Source organism: Erythrolamprus reginae, chromosome 6 (assembly GCF_031021105.1).
Source record: "Erythrolamprus reginae isolate rEryReg1 chromosome 6, rEryReg1.hap1, whole genome shotgun sequence".
In the NCBI taxonomy this organism is placed as follows: Eukaryota; Metazoa; Chordata; class Lepidosauria; order Squamata; family Dipsadidae; genus Erythrolamprus; species Erythrolamprus reginae.
This window is the reverse complement of record NC_091955.1, coordinates 70363853-70383096: the sequence shown is the minus strand read 5'-3', so window position 1 is coordinate 70383096 and position 19244 is coordinate 70363853. Positions and strand designations below refer to the sequence as shown.

General features: G+C 42.7%; 1 protein-coding gene across 2 annotated transcripts in view; it reads left to right on the top strand.

The window, feature by feature from the left end:
• Positions 1-3573, top strand: part of MCM5 (minichromosome maintenance complex component 5) — a 33693-nt gene extending 30120 nt beyond the window's left edge. For both annotated transcript variants that reach the window (XM_070756208.1, XM_070756210.1), the window contains one exon: positions 3205-3573. In XM_070756208.1, coding sequence (XP_070612309.1) covers positions 3205-3306 — 102 coding nt within the window. In that variant the 3' untranslated portion in view covers positions 3307-3573. The remainder of the gene's footprint in view (positions 1-3204) is intronic.
• The last annotated feature ends 15671 nt before the right edge of the window (positions 3574-19244 follow it).

Genomic DNA, 19244 nt, shown 5'->3' with positions numbered 1-19244 from the left:
ACCTGAAGGGCAGTTGGAAGGGCTCTTTCATCTGTTGACAAATCTCTTGTACTTGCAGTGCCTTGAAAGTAACATGAATGAAGAGGTTTATTATCAAGAAGATACGGAAACCCTAAATGTGTGCCATTGGTTGCCTGGCCAAATTGCAAGATGTGCAGACTTAATTGCCATTTTTTCGCACTATAAGTACCGGGGTAGGGCAGCAGGTAGGGTGCTGTAGTGCAGGCCACTGAAGCTGACTGTAGATCTGTAGGTCAGCGGTTCAAATCTCATCACCGGCTCAAGGTTGACTCAGCCTTCCATCGTTCCGAGGTGGGTAAAATGAGGACCCAGATTGTGAGGGCAATAGGCTGGCTCTGTTAAACAGTGCTAGTGCTAACATGTTGTAAGCCGCCCTGAATCTAAGGAGAAGGGCGGCATAAAAATCGAATAAATAAATAAAAATAAATAAATAAAAGCAACATAAATAACTTACCATAAGACGCACATTAATTTTAGAGGAAGAAAACAAGAAAAAAAAAATCTGGCTCTGGCTTTGCCTCCCAGCATCCATCCAGTATTCATCTAGCTAGTGCCCTTGCAACAAACAGCCTGGTCAGCTTCAGCACATTAGCGCAGCCCCAGCACATGGCTCATTGGCTCCGTTCTGTTGTGCCCACCACCGATCAGTTGATCTGAGCTCCTGCTGCCATTGGGGAACACTGGAGCCTTTCATGGAACAGTTGATTGGTGGTATTCCAGGAGACTGATCCAACCGCCAATCAGCTGATTGGCAGCATTCCCAACACAGGCAGCAGACACAGAGGAGGCAGCAATGGCAGCATTTCCAGTCAGCTAGCCCACTGATTGGTGGGGCTATGGGAGGCCGAGATCCAGTTGTTGCTCAGCTGACCGGTGATGGGCACAATGAAGCGGAGCGCTGATGAGCCACCTGCTTGGACTACGCTAATATGCTGAAGCTGACCAGGCTGTTTGCTGCAAGGATGCTAGCCAAATGAATATCGGTTGGAGGCTGGGAGGCAGATTTTTTCCCCTTGTTATCCTCCTCTAATGCTAACATGTGTCTTACGGTCTGATGCCTCGTAAAGTGTGAAAAAATGGTAATGAGGTCTGCACATCTTTCAACTTGGCCAGGCAAACAATGGCACACATTCTAGGGGTCCTGTAACCGCCACCCCCAATATTGGCTCTAAAAGACGCACAGACATTTCCGCCCACTTTTGGGACGGGGGGGGGCACGTCTTAAAAGTGCAGAAATACTGTAGCTTTAATAGAAGGAAGTCTGCTTCAGCCCAGCGTAATGTTTATTCATCACTGTTTTAGCACAGCTGTTCCTGTCCTTTGACCCAAGGATTGTGAGAATTGGATTTCCATAAATTTGGAAGGAGAATGCAAAGGGATCAGGGCTATAGGTGGAGTGGAGTGTTGGGCGAACCGAACCCACACAATTCGGGTCCATACCAAATTTTGTGGTGTTCGGCACGCCGGACCCGAACCTGAATTTTTTAAAAAAATTGTGCTTTAGTTCGGTGTTCGTGCCGAACACTGCGAAAGCCACCGCCCAGCTGTCATCTGCTGAGAAGAGGAGGAGGAGCCGGGCACCGAGGCTAGGAGGGAGGCACAAAAGGAGCTGGGGAATCCCATGAAGAGATTCCGGGGGCAGAGCTTTGACATCACGTATACCGGCAGGTTGCTAAGGACGCCAAAGTGATCACTTCCTGGATTCCATGGAATCCAGGAAGTGATTACCTTGGCGTCCTTAGCAACCTGTCGGTGTATGTGATGTCAAAGCTCCGCCCCCGGAATCTCTTCGTGGGAGGGATTCCCCAGCTCCTTCAAAGGGAGCAAAGGGGGGATCTTTTCATGTAAAAATAAAAAATAAAAATTTCTCATGAAAGGACCTCACTTTGCTTGCGGTGCCGCTGCGGCGTCCTTTTTCGTAAAAATTAAAATAAATAAAAATTAAAAATCCATAAAATAAAAAACCATGGGATTCCGGGGGTGGAGCTTTGGTGCCACAAACCGTTCGGGTTCGGCCGAATTTTGCGCGAAGTTCGTCCGAACTTGCCGAACCCGAACACCGTTGGGTTTGCCCATCACTAGTGGAGTGCACAGAATTTTCACTTTCTCAATAGCTGATTTAACACCATAGATGGAGAAATAGCTCTCCCTTTGCATAGGAGATGATGTACTTTCATGTTGGGAAAGATACATTTAGACTTTGACTTGTAACTGGTTCCTTAGAGACAGTTTGAAGTTATGACAAACCCCCTTCCCCCCAAAAATGGTATTTATGACCCAGATTAAAATTTCTGACAGCTGGGCTATTTCCCCACTGCGGTCAAATTATTGCATTTGGATCCTTGGCAAACAAGCCCACATTTATGACTAGTTGCAGCGTCCCACAGCTACGGGACCATGATTTATGTTTTTTGCTGGAAACCAGCATTTACATCCACTTTCCAGCAAAAAACACCCACTTTGGACAATCACTGGCACAAAAAATTAAAGTAGGGTCATCACATGATGACCCACTTAATAACCAGCATAATTTACAACCATAATTCCAGGTTCAATTAAGGGTAAAAGTTGAGATGTACCTAAAGTACAGTGTTCCCTCGATTTTCACGGGTTCGAACTTCGCGAATAGCCTATACCACGGTTTTTCCTCCCCAATGACATCATACGTCATCGCCAAACTAATAACTTTTGCAAATAAATAACAAAAAAATAATTATTATTGTTAATAAATAATTATGTTTATAAATATCAGGATCACTAAGGGTCTTATTCAACGGTGAGTACCAGTAATAATGATGAGTAAATATTTGTTAAGGGAATGGGAAATGGTAATTTAGGGGTTTAAAGTGTTAAGGGAAGGCTTGTGATACTATCCATAGCCAAAAATGGTGTATTTACTTCCGCATCTCTACTTCGCGGAAATTCGACTTTCACGGGCGGTCTCGGAACGCATCCCCCGCGAAAATCGAGGGAACACTGTATCCCCTAATAGATAAATCTACTGTGCTTAATACAAAATGTAGGTGAAAATGAAGCTCTTTTATTTGCTTCAATACAGAAATTCAATATTAATTCTCCAGTTTAGCACCATAATTTATCCACCGCTCTCCTTCGAGTTTGATTGTTACATTTAGGCATGTGAGTTTTCACAAAATGTCCTTTCCCCTTCTCTTTCCCTCTCAGAAATATCCTGAGCACTCCATCTACAAGGTGCTGCAGCTTATGATGCGCCGTGGCGAGATCCAACATCGCATGCAACGCAAAGTCCTTTATCGTGTCAAGTAAAATACTGTACATCTCCTGGAATGTTAAAATAGATTCATTCTCCGTGTAATTGGAACTAAATTTTTGCTACTGTTTTCTTACACCTAATATCTTTAGCACACCTTTCAGTGCAAAGAAAAATAATCTGGAGTATTGCCCTGTTCAGAGAGGTCAAAAGGGAGACAGATTAATAATAGCTCTTGCTTTTTATTTGTTGCGATTTCCCTGTTAAAGTGTCGCCTTCATATTTTGTTACAATATTAAAACCTTTTTTTATCCACACTGAAACTTAATAAGTAACATGTCTGTAACAAATAGAAAGTGTTCTGTTAAGGGTGTGAGAGGTAAGATAAAACTGTTAAGCAGTACAGAGCTAATTTTCTCTAATGTGTTTCTGCTAACTGCTCCCTCTGATGAAAGCCTCATTGCTTGGTGTAGTAAAATTATATTGTGATCGCTTGTGACTGCCATTGAGGTCAACGATAGAGAATCAGGGAAAACAAAGAACATACGGAAAGCTCGGATCTCTCCCTTGAGAAGTTAGAATTTCAAGGCACAACCTGACTTAGATGGCGATACTTCAATAGCAATTAGCTGAACAACAGTGGAGGAGACCAGGAAACAAATATGTAGAAAGATGTGTTGTGGAAAGAAGATACTTCCACCATCACTCTTTCCTTGAATGTGTGAGTTAAGAATCTCATCTCAAGAGTATAGATGTATTTTTCTTCCTTTGCCCTTACAAAGTGCAAGCAAGATTTCTTGCTGTAAGATAGCGACCATGCATAATTCCACCCCATAATAATCCCTCTTTTAGTTATGACCCAACCCTTTCATTTCATTTTATTGGATTTGTATGCCGCCCCTCTCCGTAGACTCGGGGTGGCTAACAACAGTGGTAAAAACAACATGCGGCAATCCAATACTAAAGTAGCTAAAAACCCTTATTTTAAAACCAATCATACATACAAACGTACCATACATAAATTGTAGAAGCCTAGGGGGAAAGAATATCTTAATTCCCCCATGCCTGACGACAGAGGTGGGTTTTAAGAAGCTTACGAAAGGCAAGAAGGGTGGGGGCTATTCTAATCTCTGGGGGGAGTTGGTTCCAAAGGGCCGGGGCCGCCACAGAGAAGGCTCTTCCCCTGGGTCCCGCCAAACGACATTGTTTGGTTGACGGGACCCGGAGAAGGCCCACTCTGTGGGACCTAATTGGTCGCTGGGATTCGTGCGGCAGAAGGTGGTCCCGGAGATAACCTGGCCCAGTGCCATGAAGGGCTTTATAGGTCATAACCAACACTCAATTTCATTTTATTTTTATTTTATGACATGTGCATAAAGTAATAAATACTTCATTGGAGAAATTGTATAAATATTTTATAATATTTGCTAATACTTAATGAAATAACTAAAGCAGCAGCATTGCATTCAACAAATAAAATAAGCCAGGGCAAAGACATAACTATTTGAAGGCTTGATGATACCTTAAAATTGTTTATACCAACAGTTTTCTCTAATTGATCCAAACTATTTCTGCCTGAAACCCCGTAGGAAGATTTGCAGCTAGGAAATATTCATCTCAGTCATGAATGAGACAATCTACGAAGTCACATATTTTCTCTTGGTTTTGAACTAATTCGCCCAGCTGTTACAGCCTGTAAATCTTGGTTTACAGTTTAGTGTAATGCATATTAGAACTGTGCAAAGCCAGTTTAAGAGCACTTCAAAATCTCTGGAGTACATACCAAGTATCACTTTCATTCAAGCAGCCACATTGTACTCTTGGTCAGTTTTGGAAAGTTCATACACTCAACTTCCAAAGCTGTGGTCCCAAGGTTGGAACAAAGTTACAATTGCTTAATAGTTCAAAATGGAAACCTTTGTTTGTATTATCGGGTATTCCAAAGCACATTTTTTAAAGATTTACTCAGACTTAGTCTGTGAACCAAACCATAGTTGCTTAATCAAGTATGCATTAAAACATGATATATCCCAATGGATTACACTGTCTTTTGAATTCTGTGCATAACTACCAGAAACTGTCCTCTGGGGTTTTGTTTTTGTTTGCAAATTATTAATGCTCTAAGAATGGTTTGCCTATTTTTGCAGAAGGGGCAACGTGGCTTCCATATGGAAATTCAGAGGTGAACTTTTATTTCTCCCCCTCGTGCTTGTATTTCCTTGAAGTTCATTGCCCGTATTATGCACACGTGATTTTCCCAGGTTGATGCTGTACAGCAGCGGTCCCCAAACTACGGCCCGCGGGCCAGATGCGGCCCGCTGAGGTCTTTTAACCGTCCCGCGGCAGCACACGAGATTTTACCGATCGATATAATGAGAGAGAGAAAGAGGGAGAAATAGAGAGGGAGAGAGAAATGAAGAGGAAAGGGAGAAAGAGAGAGGGGAGAGAGAGAAAGTGTGAGAGATACAAAGAGGGAGAGTTAAAGAGAGTGAGTGAGAAAGAGAGAAAGAAAGAAAGAGAGAGGGACAGAAAAAAAGAAAGAAAGGGAGAGATAGAGAGGGAGAGAGAAATGAAGAGAGATAGAAAGGGAGAAAGAGGGGGGAGAGAGAGAAAGTGTGAGAGATACAAAGAGGGAGAGTTAAAGAGAGTGAGTGAGAAAGAGAGAAAGAGAGAGGGACAGAAAAAAAGAAAGAAAGGGAGAGATAGAGAGGGAGAGAGAAATGAAGAGAGATAGAAAGGGAGAAAGAGGGGGGAGAGAGAGAAAGTGAGAGATACAAAGAGGGAGAGTTAAAGAGAGTGAGTGAGAGAGAGAAGAGAGAAAGAAAGAGAGGGACAGAAAGAAAGAAAGGGAGAGATAGAGAGGGAGAAATGAAGAGGAGAGATAGAAAGGGAGAGAGGGGAGAGAGATACAAAGGGAGAGTTAAAGAGAGTGAGTGAGAAAGAAGAGAGAAAGAAAGAGGGAGAGAAAAAAAGAAAGAGAAAGAGAGATAGAGGGAGAGAAAGGAAGAGGGAGAGATGGAAAGAGAGAGAGAAAGAAAAATGAGAAAATGATGGAGGGAAAGAACGAGGGAGAGGAAAATGAAACAAATGAGAGAAAAGGAAGAGGGAAAAGAGAAGTGGGAAGGAAGGAAGGAGAAATGGAGTTTGTTGATTTAAGTTTAAATTTACTTGTTAATAAAGAAGTATAAATTACTTCATTACTTAATTATTAATTACTTAATTAATTACTTATTACTTCTTTATTTTAAATATTGTATTTTTTCCCATTTTGTTTTTTACTTTAAATAAGGTATGTGCAGTGTGCATAGAGATTTGTTCATAGTTTTTTTTATAGTCCGGCCCTCCAACAGTCTGAGGGACAGTGAACTGGCCCCCTGTGTAAAAAGTTTGGGGACCCCTGCTGTACAGTATATAGAACCCCGACTTACGAGACTAATTGGTTCCGGAAGGAGGCTCGTAAGTCGGAACGCTCGTATGATGAAACATTGTTTCCCATAGGAAACAATGTAAAGTCAATTAATCCATGCAACAACAAAAAAAACCACTGCCGCCGAACGCGGAAGTTAGCGTTCGGCTTCAGGAGACAGCTGCGAAGCGGCGCGGGTGTTTTAAAACGTCGCAGCCGGCCTGGGGGGCTCGGGGGTAAGCCCCCGAGCCCCCCAGGCCGGCTGCGACGTTTTAAAACACCCGCGCCGCTTCGCAGCTGTCTCCTGAAGCCGAACGCGGAAGTTAGCGTTCGGCTTCAGGAGACAGCTCCTTGGCGCTCGTATCCCGAATGTGAGCTCGGGAGGCGAACAAAAATGTCGCTCCCCTCCCAGCTCTGATCTCGAGTAGCTCGTAAGTAGAGCTGCTCGTATGTCGAGGTTCCACTGTATATATTTTAAAGGTTATGTAATGCTGCAGTTTGGTGAAAGAATAGCCAGAAATGTGGTTTTCTCTAATTTCGAGCTGCTGTCCTTTTGCTGGGCTACTTTAAAACCTTTCTCTCTTTAATTTCAGCCGCCAGTAGAGGGCGCTAGAAATCCAAAATCTGCTGGCTTCATAAACAAAACGAAGGTTCATTACTTTACCATAATAAAGGAAAGAATAACTGTCGGATGAAGAGAAAGCTTGCCCTGCGCTTCTTTCCTCCTTAGTGAAATAATATTGACTGGGCACTGCAGATACGATCAGGCTTGTCCTGCAGCTACAGGAGCGTACAGCTTGGCTGATCTATGCAGGGCGTGACAGTTTCTTAACAATTACACTTAAATGTTATTGCCTGATAGATTTTTGGATAAAGCCATTCTGCTTTTGCCAGCACTTGTTCTAAAAAATTTGCAATGCGTTTTATATTTATTAATCAAGTTAAAGGTTTTGTCTGACTCCTTAGCGGTTCTGAGCAATATGCAATGCTAAAAATAGTACAAGAAAGGAAACCACTTAAAAACACTTTCCTCCTGAACCTTATTCAACCAATTAAATATGTTAAAGGGTTAAATAAGGTTCAGGAGGGAAGTGTTTTTAATAGGAAAGTGAACACAAGAACAACGGGGCACAATCTGAGGTTAGTTGGGGGAAAGATCAGAAGCAATGTGAGAAAATATTATTTTACCGAAAGCAGTAGATGCTTGGAACAAACTTCCAGCAGACGTTGGTAAATCCACAGTAACTGAATTTAAACATGCCTGGGATAAGCATATAGCCATCCTAAGATAAAATATAGGAAATAGTATAAGGGCAGACTAGATGGACCATGAGGTCTTTTTCTGCTGTCAATCTTCTATGTTTCTAACAATGAGGTTTTGGTGCACAAGATGAATCTCCTTAGTTCCCACCTTTTCAAGCAAGTGCTCCACGTCCAGGAAAAAATGCCTACCATGTTATCCATTGGCTTGGCTTGGTTTGGATTGGATTGGATTTGTATGCCACCCCTCTCCGTAGACTCGGGGCGGCTAACAACAGTAGTAAACAGCATATGACAATCCAATATAAACAGTTAAAACCCCTATTGTAAAACCAAACATACATACAGACATACCATGCATAAAATTGTAAAGGCCTAGGGGGAAAGAGTATCTCAATTTCCCCATGCCTGGTGGCAGAGGTGGGTTTTAAGAAGCTTACAAAAAGCAAGGAGGATGGGAGCAATTCTAATCTCGGGGGGGGGGGAGTTGGTTCCAGAGGGTCGGGGCCGCCACAGAGAAGGCTCTTCCCCTGGGTCCCGCCAAGCGACATTGTTTAGTTGACGGGACCCGGAGAAGGCGCACTCTGGGACCTAACTGGTCGCTGGGATTCGTGCAGCAGAAGGCGGTCCCTGAGATAGTCTGGTCCGATGCCATGAAGGGCTTTATAGGTCATAACCAACACTTTGAATTGGCTTTTTTGGCTTTCCTGGTCAAAAGGTGATCACGTGAACCCAGGGCACTGCAACCATCATGCCTGGCAGCTGTCAGTCAGAATTTCTCCAAAACTGAAGACGCTGTCTTATATTTTTTTTTGAACCCTGAAATAAGTGCCTTATTGCCATGCACTCAAAAGCCCAATTGGGCTTATTATCAGGGGATGTCTTGTTTTGGGGAAAACAGGGCAGCCTGCATTCTAACCACTGTGCCATACAGCTCTGTCCTGAAATGGATGAAAGAGGGGTTAAACAATGTAACCTTGTTGTCTACAGTATAAACATGGAATGATCTTGCTTACCCAATTACAGGTACAGAGGTTTGGATCACTATTAATCTCTGTTGTTGATTGATTACGTACCACCAAGTAAGCGACCACATAGATTTCTCTATATTAGTGGTTCTCAACCTTTCTAATGCCACAACCTTTTAATATAGTTCCTCATGTGGTGACCCCCAACCACAAGTCTAGCACCAATTCTCCCAATAGAGTATTAAGCTGATTGGCAGGAAGGGCAAAGGGACACCCTCCACTGTAAACACCTGATGGGCCGGATTATAAAAATATGTTCCAAGGCGTCAGAATAGAAGCTTTAAACTTCAGAAGAGAAGGATTTAGGGGTAGTGAGCAGTGTGGTCGGGCAGTAGGAAAAGCAAGTAGGATGCTTGGCTGCATAGCTAGAGGTATAACAAGCAGGAAGAGGGAGATTGTGATCCCCTTATATAGAGCGCTGGTGAGACCACATTTGGAATACTGTTCAGTTCTGGAGACCTCACCTACAAAAAGATATTGACAAAATTGAACGGGTCCAAAGATGGGCTACAAGAATGGTGGAAGGTCTTAAGCACAAAACGTATCAGGAAAGACTTAATGAACTCAATCTGTATAGTCTGGAGGACAGAAGGAAAAGGGGGGTCATGATTGAAACATTTAAATATGTTAAAGAGTTAAATAAGGTTCAGGAGGGAAGTGTTTTTAATAGGAAAGTGAACACAAGAACAAGGGGACACAATCTGAAGTTAGTTAAAGCCCTTCATGGCACTGGACCAGAATATCTCCGAGACCGCCTTCTGTCGCACGAATCCCAGCGACCGATTAGGTCCCACAGAGTGGGCCTCCTCCGGGTCCCGTCAACTAAACAATGTCGGTTGGCGGGCCCCAGGGGGAGAGCCTTCTCTGTGGCGGCACCGACTCTCTGGAACCAACTCCCCCCGGAGATCAGAACTGCCCCTACTCTTCCTGCCTTCCGTAAACTCCTCAAAACCCACCTTTGCCGTCAGACATGGGGAAACTAAACATCTTCCCCTGGGCACGTTGAATTTATATATGGTATGCTTGTGTGTGTGTATGTTAGTATAGGGGTTTTTCTTAAATTTATAATATTTTAATTAATTGTATTATGTATTGGATTGTCTTTTCACTTGTTGTGAGCCGCCCCGAGTTTTCGGAGAGGGGCGGCATACAAATCCAAATAATAAATAAATAAATAATAAATAAATAAATAGTTGGGGGAAAGATCAAAAGCAACGTGAGAAAATATTATTTCACTGAAAGAGTAGTAGATCCTTGGAACAAACTTCCAGCAGACGTGGTTGGTAAATCCACAGTAACTGAATTTAAACATGCCTGGGATAAACATATATCCATTGTAAGATAAAATACAGGAAATAGTATAAGGGCAGACTAGATGGACCATGAGTTCTCTTTCTGCCGTCAGTCTTCTATGTTTCTAGTTCCTATCACCATGGGAAATTTGTCTTTTCCCCTGGTTTTAGGCGACCCCTGTCAAACGGTCATTCGACCCCCAAAGGGGTCTCGACCCCCAAAGGGGTCCCGACCCCCAGGTTGAGAACCACTGATCTATATGGTTTTCTTTGTAAAATACAAGTAGTTTACTATTGCCTTCTCCCACATAGTTTGAAATTGCCGTTGTCACGTAAAATAATCTGACTTTAGCGTTTTCCCTTAATGTAGTGTTTCTCCATTATTTCCTGTTATGCCCCCACAGGAAGAAGTAAACATTTTGTGACCGACCCAACTCTCCACCAAGGCGCATCTTGTGGCTCACCCTGCCTAACCTGCCACTCCCAAATTGCACCCCACCACGAGATGCACATCCTACCTGACACTTGTAATTCCATCGTTCCTCGATGTTGAATCTGGGGCAGCCCATTCTAAAGGAAAATCTGGGGCAGCCCATTCTAAAGCCCATCTGGCAAGGAACACGATGGAGGTACCGGTACAAGAGTCCGGTAGGATGCATGTCCTGCTCCTTGCGAGAAAAAAAAGAACACATTTTCCAGGGTTACATGTCCCCCCCTGGCATCGCTCTGCACCCCCCGAGGGGTCCCACCCCACTACAGTGGTACCTCTAGATACGAGCTGCTCCACATGCGAGTATTCCAAGTTACGAGCTGCGACATGAGCGAAATTTCTGTTCAACATCCGAGCTCAAATTCGGGATACGAGCCGAGCTTCCACTAGATGGCGCAGGAATCTCCTTGCTTCCAGTTATCTCAGCGCGAAAAACAAAGTCTAAAGGCATTTGTTCCAGGTACGAGTTGATCGACTTACAAGCTCGGGTCTGGAACGAATTAAACTTGTATGTCGAGGTACCACTGTATTTGAGAAGCTGCCTTAGTGCCACCTTGTTTAAGCAGGGCGGAAAGTATGACCTTCCTGCTGAGAACCTGGCATCTCTTGGCATATACCCCCAGCATTTGTTCATCTCCCCATCTGCCATCACAAATGAGGTAGCACAGCAGGGGGATCTGTGTTGCCACTGTCTGAGAGTTTTGTCAAATTACTGGTCCTTTCAATGCAGCCAGAATTAATGTTTGTACCATTTTTTTTCTGACTCTTGCCAAAAGATGTACCTGACAATCCATATTTGCAAACCTGGGGATATGATTCATTAAAACTTTGAGCATGTTTTGAACTTCAAGCTCATCTAGTCATTACATAGATGTTGCCAAGAACCTTTCTTGGCAAAAGTGCCCAAGTGGTTTGTCATTCCTCTCTTCTGGAATGGTTTTTTAAAAAATCTCAGCCTTGACCCATCCAAGCATTAACCTTGGGCTTTTTAGACCAGACAAAATCAGTGAGGACATGACGCCAGCAACCCTGGAAATCAGGGAAATCAGGGAATTATCAGGGAAATAGGCGGTTTGGGAAAGATGAGGGAACAGGAAACTTGTGAAAAAAAACCCCGGAATAAATCAGGGGGAAAAACAAACTATTAAAAGTCAGGGAAAAATCATGCAAAAATCCCCAGATCACGCTGCCTGACGGAGTCAAGCAAAAATGAGCATAACTAGCAACAACTTGCTTCCTCAGCTACTGATATTTCTCCATGGCTTAGCCGTTTGGTATGACGTCATCTATAACCGCACCTTAATTAGATTGCAAGTTACAGGGAAATGTCAGGGAAATAACAGGGAATTTCAAAATGCTTTCCCCCTGGACACTACTTGGATGTTTTACACCCTGCTTGGATGTTTTATATACATATTTGCCATTTTATCTTACCCTTCTGACCAATTTGTGATCTTAAGATCTTTCCTAGGGAGGGGAAAAAAAGCTACCCAATATAATTTTCTCTCTGTCCTCCTCACCATCTCCATGCAATTTTTAATTGTATAATATAACATTGGCCATATGATGGGTGGGTATGATGCTAAATGAATCTGGACTTTGCATATGTAAAGTGAGTGAATTAGCATTATGCTATCTTTAAAAAAATCTTTATTATGAAAGATTTTTTTCATCTTTTCAACAGAAACCTACAGAAACCTTTCTGAAATATGTTCCAAGCAGCCATAAGGTTTCCCCACCCCCTGACAAATCAATGCTTTTCTTTTAAACCAAGAGATGATCCAGCAGCAGCCAAAGTCATTCACATCTATGAAAAGAATCCATGGGAGGTAGAACTGACAGCCTGCTTCAATTTATTGCAGATTTCTCTTAGAGCCTTAGGCAGAAATTGGCATATTTATTCAGCTGGAACACCAAATATTTCCATCCGTTCACCTGCCTGCTCCCATCCTGATAGACTAGGTGGTAGGCAGGCCTGCTGTTTCATCCAGGTCAACAATGCTTGAGTCTGCTGACATTTCCTAAATGACAGGCTATGTTTTTTGGCTCTTTGAAGGGGAAAGTAACATCACTAATTGGTCTGGCATTCACGGAGCATGTGTGTAACTAATGCAATTAAAGAGTGCTTATTGCTTCCTTTCTCTTGTTCTGCATGGGGACAGGAGGTCAAATGTAGTCAAAGTCTGAGCCTGGCTTACGCAGCTTGCCTCCCAAGAGAAATGATTACTTCAAACATGCTTTATGGAAGAATGTGGCAGGAAAGAGCAGGCACAGCAGAGGCACAGAGAGTTAAGAATGTGACGATCGGGAATGGGCTCAAAGAGGATCGATACCCTGACAGGCTTCAGACTTTAAATTATACAGTATACATACTGTATACTTCAAATTATTCACATGAAGTGTGGTGCAGTTCTACTCTCATTTTATTTTTTAAAATGGAAACATTGCAAGGGTACTCTAGTTTTCCATCCTGTATAACAGTGATGGCAAACCTTTTTTCCGTCGGGTGCCGAAAGAGCGTATGTGCTCGGATGCACGAATGCCCACACCCATAATTCAATGCCTGGAGAGGGCGAAAACAGCTTCCCCCACCCCACCAGAGGCCCCCTGGAGCCTGGAAACGCCCTGTTTCTCAATTTCTGTTGGGCCCAGTAGCCTCATGTTTCGCCCTCCCCAGGGTCCAAAGGCTTCCCCATCCCCCTGGAGCAGGGGTCTCCAAACTTTTTACACAGGGGGCCAGTTCACTGTCCCTCGGACTGTTGGAGGGCTGGACTATTAAAAAAAAACCTATGAACAAATTCCTATGCACACTGCACATACCTTGTTTTAAAGTAAAAAACAAAATGGGAATGTACTATTTAGAGGGTGGAGAAGGTCTGGAATTCATATATGTTTATGTTTTGTTTTTAATTTTCTTTTGTTGACATCTGATTGGCTATACAAGGTTTTCTTGGCTTATGAAAAATGTATAAAGAAAGAAGGAAGCACTTTGGCATAATGGTTAATAAGTTAGAAATATAATTGGCGTTGCACTTTTTGAAGGAACATTAAGGAGGAAATTTAATTAAAAGAAAATGAATGTAAAATGAATGGCTGACAAAATTAGGAAAAAAAACTTTTGCAACTTTTTTGATGATTGATATTAGTTACTAACAAAACACTGCATTTTATTCATGGAAAATTAGATGGTACACTGTGTTGTTTGATTGTAAGTTTCAGAGAAAAATTTTAAAAAAATTACCCCACCCCAAAACAGACCTTCCTTCCTCTGTCCCTCCATTCATTTCATTCTTCCTTCCTTTCTTCCTCGTTCCCTCCATTTCTCCTTCCTTCCTTCCTTCCCTCCTTCATTCCTCTCCACTTCTCCTTCCCTCCCTCTCTTTCCCTTTTCTTTCTTTCTCTCTTTTCCCTGTGCTCTTGTCACTCACCGGTGGGCCGGATAAATGGCCTCAGTGGGCCGCATGTGGCCTGCGGGCCGTAGTTTGGGGACCGCTGCCCTGGAGGGTCCCTGGAAGCCAAAAATGCCCTCCCAGAGCCTCTGTGCGAGTCAAAAATCAGTTGGTCGGCACACACATGCATGTTGGAGCTGAGATTGGCAAAGGCTCGCATGCCAGCGGATATGGCTCTGTGTGCCACCTGTGGCACCCGTGCCATAGGTTCGCCATCACTGCTATATAAGATAGCATATTGGTAAGACGTTTTTCCCTCCAGTGAACTGATTTTCTATGTTAAAAGATGTAGGATTTGGGGTTTTTCAACCACATGGTAATAATGGAATAATAACTTCAACCTTTGTGGCATGGTGGCCTTTGTGGCTTGGCGAGGGTCTACCAGCCCACTGCTAATGCAAAGTAAGCTCCACGTGTGCACACTTCAGCCAGCCACTCATATGGCCCAATTCCAAATAGTTCACTGCCTGGTAATGGGCCAGGGAATGGGGACCCCTGGAATAGCACCCTTGGCTGTGTGGATCCTGAAGTGGCATTGATCTAGGAGAGCTGGGCAATGTCCTTTTGTGTAGACTGACTCTAACTTTTTTATTAATTGGATTTGTATGCTGCCTCTCTCTGAGGACATGGATGTTTTTGTTACACTTGTTAATAGTACCACAAAAGCATCCATTTAACTTGCTTGTCGTGCTCAAAGCGCATACATTGGCTGCAATCCTCTCTTCTATCACTCATCCTATTCATCTCTCAGAGATTCACAGCTTGAGGTGCTGACCAGAGCCTGATGCACACAAAAAACAGGCTCTTTAAATGTGTTTCATATTTTCTTTAACAGCAAATCCCTAATTTATGAAATCAAGAGTAATTCCAAAAACACGTTGCACCAGAACATGATAATTCTGTTAAGTATGCATAAAGAGGCTCTCTCTTATCTCCTGTGCAATGTTATTGGACATGTGGAATATTTTAATTACTTGCTACAGTACTTATTTGAGACATTTTTGCTTCACTGTATTTTTCAGAGTATAAGACGCACATTTTCCTCCCTAAAAGAGGCTGATAGTTTGGGTGCATCTTATATTCTGAATGTAGTTTTTTTTTTCCTCCCCAGCCCTAACTAGCTGCTAACGATCTTCCCAGGTCTTACCTTGCAGGCTCTTTCATTGTTTCTTTCTGCGAAGAATGTTTTCCAAGCCCTAAGTCTTTGAAGGGGTTTTTTCATTGCTCTAACTTCTCCGAATAAGTTTCTTTCCAGCCCTAACCAGGTACTATTATTATTATTATTATTATTATTATTATTATTATTATTATTATTATTATTTATTATTATTTTTATTATTTATTATTTATTAGATTTGTATGCCGCCCCTCTCCGTAGACTCGGGGCGGCTCACAACAATAACAAGAACAGTGTAAAAACAAATCTAATAATTTAAAAAACACTAAAACCCCCATTATTAAAAGCAAACACACACACACAAACATTCCATGTATAAACTGTGTAGGCCCGGGGGAGATGTGTCAGTTCCCCCATGCCCGATGGCGGAGATGGGTCTTAAGAACTTTACGAAAGGCAAGGAGGGTGGGGGCAGTTCTAATCTCCGGGGGGAGCTGGTTCCAGAGGGTCGTGGCCGCCACAGAGAAGGCTCTTCTCCTGGGTCCCGCCAAACGACATTGTTTAGTCGACGGGACCCGGAGAAGGCCAACTCTGTGCGATCTAACCAGTCGCTGGGATTCGTGCGGCAGAAGGCGGTCCCGGAGGTATTCTGGTCCGATGCCATGAAGGGCTTTATAGGTCATAACCAACACTTTGAATTGTGCCCAGAAATCGATCGGCAACCAATACATGAAGAAAGAACTGCTTCTGGTCCTTCATTTCTGTCCTGAATTTGGACATGTAGGGCAGAAAGCAGAATACAGTGATCCCTCGATTACCGCGAGGGTTCCATTCCAAGACCCCTCGCGATAATCGATTTTTCACGATGTAGGGTTGCGGAAGTAAAAACACCATCTGCGCATGTGTGCCCTTTTTTCCATGGCCGCGCATGCACAGATGGTGGAGTTTGCGTGGGCGGCGGGGAAACCCCGATCTTCGTCTGCTCACTGCTGCTGCGGCCGCCCAGCAGCTGATCTGCTCGGCGGCAGCAGCGAGGAGCCGAATCGGGCTTTCTCCTTTGCGTGGGCGGCGGGGAAACCCCGATCTTCGTCTGCTCGCTGCTGCTGCGGCCGCCCAGCAGCTGATCTGCTCGGCGGCAGCAGCAGCGAGCAGACGAAGATCGGGGTTTCCCCGCCGCCCACGCAAAGGGGAAACCCCGGCTCCTCGCTGATGCCCCCGCCCGCCCCCCCGCCGCCCGCCGCCCACCAGCAAGAGGGGGAGAGATAGAGAAAGAGAGAGAAGGAAAGAAAGAGATGAGAGAGGGAGGAAGAGTGTGAGAGAGGAAGAAGCAAGATAGAGAAAGAGAGAGAGAAAGAAAGATGAGAAAGGAAGGAAGAGAGTGACGTCATCGGGTGGGAAAAATCGCGATATAGCGTTTCGCGAAGATCGAGATCACGAAAATCGAGGGATCACTGTACATATTAGAAACTATGATGATAACCCAAAATTGAATTGCAAGCTTTTTTAAAAAAAATTCCTTCAACACATTCTTCTTAAACTGAATACTTTTACCTGTGATACTAATGAAGGTCAAGGCAGAGTCTGCTCCATCAGTTCTAAGAACTCAGTTGTATTTGACATTTTCTACTGCATAAATGTTGGCACCTGAAAACTACTTTTCATAAGAATGGCTTTGGAATGAATAGGAAAGGGGGGAAAACCACAACGTACCAATTTTTATTTTCTCTCTTTTTGATTTTTGGTCTTTTGGTTTATTCATTTGAGAGAAGGGACTGTTTTATTTATTACGGAAAACATATACCATATTTTTTTGGAGTATAGTTTTTGGGGAGGAAAATAGGGAAAAGAATCTGCTTACCAGGTATTCATCTGGCTAGCGTCCCTCATCTGGTCAACTTCAGCATATTATTTTATCCCCTGGTTAGGGCTTTAAAAAAGCTTTATTCAGACAAATTAACAATAAAAGAGCTTGCAAGCCACTAAGAGCTGGGAATATCATTAGCACCTGGAAAGAAATATTTGGAGCAAGTAGAGAATGAAAAAAAAAATCCTACAAAGACAGGGTTTGGAAAACATTCTTAGCAGACAGTAACAATGAAAGAGTTTATAAGCCGGTAAGAGCTGGGAACATTGTTAGTAGCCACACCTACTTTGTACGTCTTCGTTTCTAAAATGATTGGCACTTGCCAATCAAAACTTTGCCCATCCAAACTTAAAGGGCTTTTTCACTGTCTTCTTTCTAATATTAACAAATGTTTGCTTTAATAACAAAGATACTCTTTTTTAAGGCCAACGTGTAACAGAATTTAATGTGTGGCTATAGGATTAGTGTAAAAAGGAAGGCTTTGGTTTCATTAGTCATGATGTCCGCAGCTGGTCCAATGAAAAACTGTACAAAAGAGATGGTTTGCATCCATCAAAGAAAGGGACTGAGCTACTTGGTATTAAATTCACAGACTTCCTGGATAAACATTTAAACTGAACAGCAGGGACAGAAATTTAATTGATACAGAATATTTCTGTCCCCAGCAATCTAACATTAATATGATTAATAGTGCATGCAACATAGATATGTGTTGGTAAGTTTATCAGTCCGGCTGTCAAGCAAAGCCAAACATTTAATAGTGAGGGTCATATCAAGTGCATTAATCAAACAGGTGGCAAGAAAGTAGGGGCAGTCAGGCACAACACGGGTCATGTAGACAGTAAACACAAGGTCAGTCAAAATGGGCTTAAAAGTCTATACCCCAATGCACAAAGTATGAGGAATAAACAGGGTGAATTAGAAATTCAAGTAAATGAGAGAAGATATTATATCATTGCTGCAGAAACTTGGTGGGATGAGACTGACAAATGGAATATACAACTAGAGGGATTTAAATCATTTAAAAGAAATAGACCAAATAAAAGAGGAGGTGGAGTTGCACTATATATATATATAAGAAATAACTATCTCTACAGAAATAGAGCACAACAATAATAAAAAAATATCTTGAATGCATTTAGAGCAATATTAAAGGCGGTGGGGAAATGACATTGCAGGGTAGATTCTAAGAATTGCTCCCTGTCTAAGTGAGATAAGTAAATCATGAATATGAATGTGAACTGCCCATTCCAGGGAGCCCAATATGGCAGAATTTCCTGCAGGGTTGGATGTTTGCGAGTACAATAGAGCTCTCTGCCAAGCTGATGGTTGTCATGGGGATCTAGAGGCCCTTTTGCACTTCCATTTTTGCCTTTCTCTTTTTTCGATTGTCAAAGTTCTGGTACGGCTTGAATCTTCTGAGCAGCTTATTTTTAATTCTACAGTTGTTCTGTACCATTCTTTTATGTTAAGAAGCCAATTGGTTTTGCCTTTTAACAAAAGGATACGCTCACAGTGGGAACAAGGATTTTGTGTTTTAAAAAGTGTTTGAATTGCATACCTTATGAATAAAGTCATTATGGCCATTGTCCATAAAAGGGGGATAACCAGATTACTCCTGATCTTAACTCTTTTTTTTTAATATAGTGGAATGGCGGAGATGGAGAATGTACCTTTTTGTGAATTGTATCTGTATGTGAAGGAACCACATTAAAGAAATTGAGTATCATAATTATGGATTGGACATTGCTGGATGTAGCAAATCTGTAGAATGATCCTGTTCTGGGCACGACCCTTGGATCGAAACCCCCGACTCAAAAATCCTTTACTTTATGAATAAATCAAATTCTTTATTGATATAAGCACACAATAACGAAAAGCAGCTTTTAAATGGCCAAGTAGAAGGGAATGTTTTCTCTTTACTGAAAGAGTAGTAGATCCTTGGAACAAACTTCCAGCAGACGTGGTTGGTAATTCCACAGTAACTGAATTTAAACATGCCTGGGATAAACATATATCCATTGTAACATAAAATACAGGAAATAGTATAAGGGCAGACTAGATGGACCATGTGGTTTTTTTCTGCCA